The 4592-nt window shown below is 36.2% G+C and overlaps 1 protein-coding gene across 1 annotated transcript; it reads left to right on the top strand.

The window, feature by feature from the left end:
* Positions 1-3771: 3771 nt before the first annotated feature.
* On the top strand, positions 3772-4320 carry LOC107894426 (cingulin-like). The gene has a single exon (XM_016819703.1). It carries the CDS (start codon positions 3772-3774, stop codon positions 4318-4320), a length of 549 nt encoding a protein of 182 aa, XP_016675192.1.
* The last annotated feature ends 272 nt before the right edge of the window (positions 4321-4592 follow it).

Below are 4592 nucleotides of genomic sequence, written 5' to 3'. Positions count from 1 at the left end.
TACAAACTGCTTATTTATTTTAATTTGTTTCATGTATTATAGATTAAATTGTCCTATATATATATTTATTCTAAATTGCACTTATATAATTTGTTGTGAATTGTTTTATTACATGTTATTTAAAATTGTTCATGCTATTTACCTCAAATTGCTTTATATTTATATTGCTTATCTTAAATCTGTCTTTATATATACTATTTATGTTAAAATGGTTGTATTATTTAGTTTAAATTGTTCTATACATTACTTGTCTTTAAACTGTTTTGTATATTATGTAATTTGATTTTCTATTTACCTAATATTCATTTTAAAATTCATTCATGCATTACTATTTAATTTATTATTTATTTTTATCTATTTTAAACTTTCATACCCATTATTTGCTTTTAAAATTTTCACATGTGATTTGTTGTTGATATTGATGATTTCAAATTTCCTTACTCTTATATCATTCATTCTTTATTTATTTTAAATTTCTTAAAATTTTATTCATGATAATTTGTTTGTTATTTCTTTAAAATTGTCTTTTAATTCATTAGTCTCCAAGTATTAATGTTAGTATTTATACAATGTATGGTGTGAGTTTATTACTATTGTGTATCTTAATTTGCTCTTTCTACTTTCATATTATTGTCACTCATTTGTATAGTACCTTATCCATATATATTGTTCCATGTTCATCTGCCTTTCATTCGCAATTGCCGCATTGTAGTTTTCAACTTATTAATCCAAAATCAATGACTCCACTTTATTTTAAGTCAAATTAACGTATTTTGAGTCGACTTTATAAAACAAAGGCGATGTTTGATGTTTAGTAATTCGAGGGATCGTACCCTAATGTGTTGGGTTTCGATCTTTCGTTTGTCTAAATAATCAAATGTCCCTTTAAAATTTCGTCCATGTTTTCTAAACTTTAAAACAAAGGTGAGGATTTATGTTTAGAAATTCGAGGGAACGTGCCCTAATGTGTTGGGTTTCGATCTTTTGTTTGTCTAAATAATCAAATTTCCCTTTCAAATTTCGTCTGCGTTTTCTAAACTTTAAAACAAAAGCGATGATTGATGTTTGGGAATTCGAAAATCGTGCCCTAATGTGCTGGGTTTTGATTTTTTGTTTATTCAAATTATCAAACATCCCTTTAAAATTCCGTCCACACTTTTCTTCAAAAAAAATAAGGCAATATTTCGTGTTTGGGTATTCGAGAAATCGTGCCCTAACGTGTTGGGTTTCAATTTATCGTTTGACCGAATAACCAAATATCCTTTTAAAAATTTTAATGCATGAGTTCCAGAAATCATGAGATGATCTTGGTGTCGAGGGTTTGAAATGTCGTATCCTAATGTGCTGGATATGACATTTTATGTCTTCGGAACAAGAGAGTCTCAATATCCACTTCGAGTTATTCAAACATTCATAAAAATGGATCGTATTTTAAAATTTATTTTAAAATATTTTCAATTTTTGACATTAAGACTATAATTAATCGATTAGGTATCAATTTTGGGCGTGACGAGGGTGCTAACCCTTCCTCGCACGTAACCGACCCCGAACTTGTTTTCTCAATTTTCATAGACCAAAATCATTTGTTTTAATAAATCAAAATATTTTATTAAAACAACCAAATTTCTAGGTGATCCGATCACACCTAAATAAAAAAAGGATTGGTGGCGACTCCCATATTCGTTTTCATTTCCAAAACCAAAGTCGATCCCGTCCTTCAAAAACTGGTTTCAACAACTTGGCGACTCCACTGGGGAAATAAGAGAGTCAAGCCAAAAATTGATTAATTTCTGTCTTTTCGTTGAAAATTAAAAAATTCATTTTCAAATACGATCCTTTCATTGCATTTCATTCGTCATATTTTTGTGATTTTGGCTGTAAATATGTACTTTATTGGTTCGATCTTTAGGTATTTTTTGCATATCGCATTGAATAACCACTCGGTCTTACCCTTTAAGTGAGAGTGAGAAACCAGTCCTTCGTGAGGTTTTCACCTCCGTATAGGATGGTGGATCACTTTCGGGATACATCTGTACCTATGTTTTCGTGAGATTTTCATCTCCCCATAGCCATAGGGAAATGTATTCCCCTGAACTGAACTCGGCCTATATGAGCCTATAATGGCTGAAGGTCGAGGAAACTGCTGGTTTAGGGACCTTTACTTTAGAACCAAACCGCATGTAGTAACCCATAGGAGCCCACCCTAGATAGAGCCACGCCAAATCTTAGCGGTTACCCGCATAGGTGCTTAATTATTTTCTGTTTACTTTGAATTCTATTATTTGTATACTGACTTGTTGTATTTTGCTGTTATTGCATGGCATTACATTATAAAAAGGTGTTGGTTCACGTTCGGCTACTAAATAGAATAGTTTAGCATGAAAAAAGGGTTTCTTGATAGAGTGGAGGACAATGCGGCTGTCCGAGTATGGTCCAAGATGACGCGCAAGAAAAAGGTGATAGTTTGACTGAGGGGTACGAGTCAGAATTGTGGGATTTTACTCGCATCAGTGTGACTCAGAATGACTTGCAAGAATTCAAAAGAGATATGGAATAGTTGGAACGACGAAATCAAGCAGTTATTTTATCATAATTACGGAGACTTGCCCTATTTACTCGAGGTAAAGGTAGACATGCTTATTCGGAGCTCTCGTCCAATTTTGGAACCCCACTTACAGCTGCTTCACTTTTGGGAGAGTTGATTTGGTACCTACCGTGGAAGAGTATATGGCCTTACTCCATTGCTCAAGGGTTAAAGTCGACAAGGTCTATTCCAGAGCTGCTAACGTCCCGCCCTTTGTAAAGAGGTTGATGAATATCACAGGGATGAGCGAGCAATGGGTTGCAGCCCAGATTAAGCAAAAGGGAGACGAAAGTTGTATTCCTTGGAAGAACTTAAGAGATCTAATTCTAGCACATCCGGATATGAAAAAAAGGGTTGATATTTTTGCTTTAAGCATCTATGGTTTGGTCGCCTTTCCCAAGGCATTAGGACACGTGGATGAAGCAGTCTCGGACCTATTTATTCAACTTGATAGAGGGGTCACGCCTGTCCCTGCGATCTTGGCCGAAATGTTTAGATCATTGAATGCTTGTCGGAGAGTGGGTGAAGGCAGAGTTAGAGGATGTGCGCAACTTCTGCTATCGTGGTTCCATAACCACTTTTGGAAGGTAAAGAAGGTCTCATATTGAGTTTTTTTCGAGAACTACTCTCCATTGAAGGAATTAGTGGCTACACCTAGGTAGGATGACCTTTCCGAGGAGAAATGGGTAGCAATCCTCTAGAGCCTACAAGCTGAAGATGTTAAATGGAGGGCCTCATGGATGATCCCCGATAAGATCTTATATCGATGTGATGACTTTGACTAGGTCCCTCTACTTGGGATATGAGGAGCCATTGGATATGCTCCACTACTTGTGTTGAGACAATATCGATTAAGGCAGCTCGTGCCAGCAACGCAAGGGTTGGCTCAAGGCGAATTCTCATACAAGGGCGTTAATTATAAGAAGAGAATTTGTGAGATATCGAATGCTTAGAAACAAACACGTAAGATGAAGGAATTTGCTGTAGGTCCAATGATAACCCTCGAGGACGACCGATGGTGGGGCAAAAGAATCAACGACAACATCCCAATACCAACTCAAGAAGACGCTTGGCCGATAGAGGAGCATTTACAAGTAGTCCTGTCCGAGTTAGAAATCATCAAGTAAGACTTTGAGAAAAGAAGCTCGGAATTGGGAAAAAAGATAGAGCAATTAGAGGAGGAAAAGATGCGGCTAGGATTAGACGTCGACATCCATAAGCTAGAGGCCAAGAAGCTAATGAAAGGAAAGAATAAAGTCGAAGAGGACTTGGATAGTCTGAAGACTGATTATAAGAAGCTGCGTATGTTGATAAGAACTGTCGGTTTGGGCAAAACGTTGAAGCAGTGGCGTCAAGAAATTGAAAAACAAAATACTAGAGCCGATCATTGGGAGAAGAAATTTCAAGATGTCCGAGTGCGGGAAGACGCTCTGAAAAATAGTTTGCTAGAAAGCCAAAGCGAAAAAGAGAGGTTACAAGCTCAAGTGGCCGAATTGGAAAAATCACTACATCGGCATCGTACCCGTAACTCCATAATTGAGTTGAAGACCAGTCTAAGCAAGATCAAAGAATTGAAAGAAAAAATAGAAGAACTCGAGACGACACTACAAGATAGCGAAAGTCGAGTGGAATTTCTTGAGGCAAACAATGATTATTGCAAAGAACAACTTCACCGCTCTCAAGATCAGATCAGAGATAGAAATTATGTTATGGGTGAAGCTGTGGCTCAAGTTTGAGAAGTAGCCGATCATTTGCAAACCTTGGCAGTTCAGGCTAATGTATTAAGCTTAAAATACGAGTCAGAATCAGAACTAGGCCAAAACTTAGCCTGGCTTCTTATGAAAGTTAAGGCTTTGGGTATTAGGGCAAAGTCGTATATGTAATCATCTGCTCCATGTAAAGAAATTTTTCTTCTAGTAAAGTTGTTCTAATGAAATTGAATCAGAATCAACACCTCTTTTTGCATTCATTCATTTGCGTTCATTTCATTCATTTGCATTACATTTCA

Source organism: Gossypium hirsutum, chromosome A13 (assembly GCF_007990345.1).
Source record: "Gossypium hirsutum isolate 1008001.06 chromosome A13, Gossypium_hirsutum_v2.1, whole genome shotgun sequence".
Classification (NCBI taxonomy): Eukaryota; Viridiplantae; Streptophyta; class Magnoliopsida; order Malvales; family Malvaceae; genus Gossypium; species Gossypium hirsutum.
This window is presented reverse-complemented; position numbering and strand designations above follow the sequence as displayed.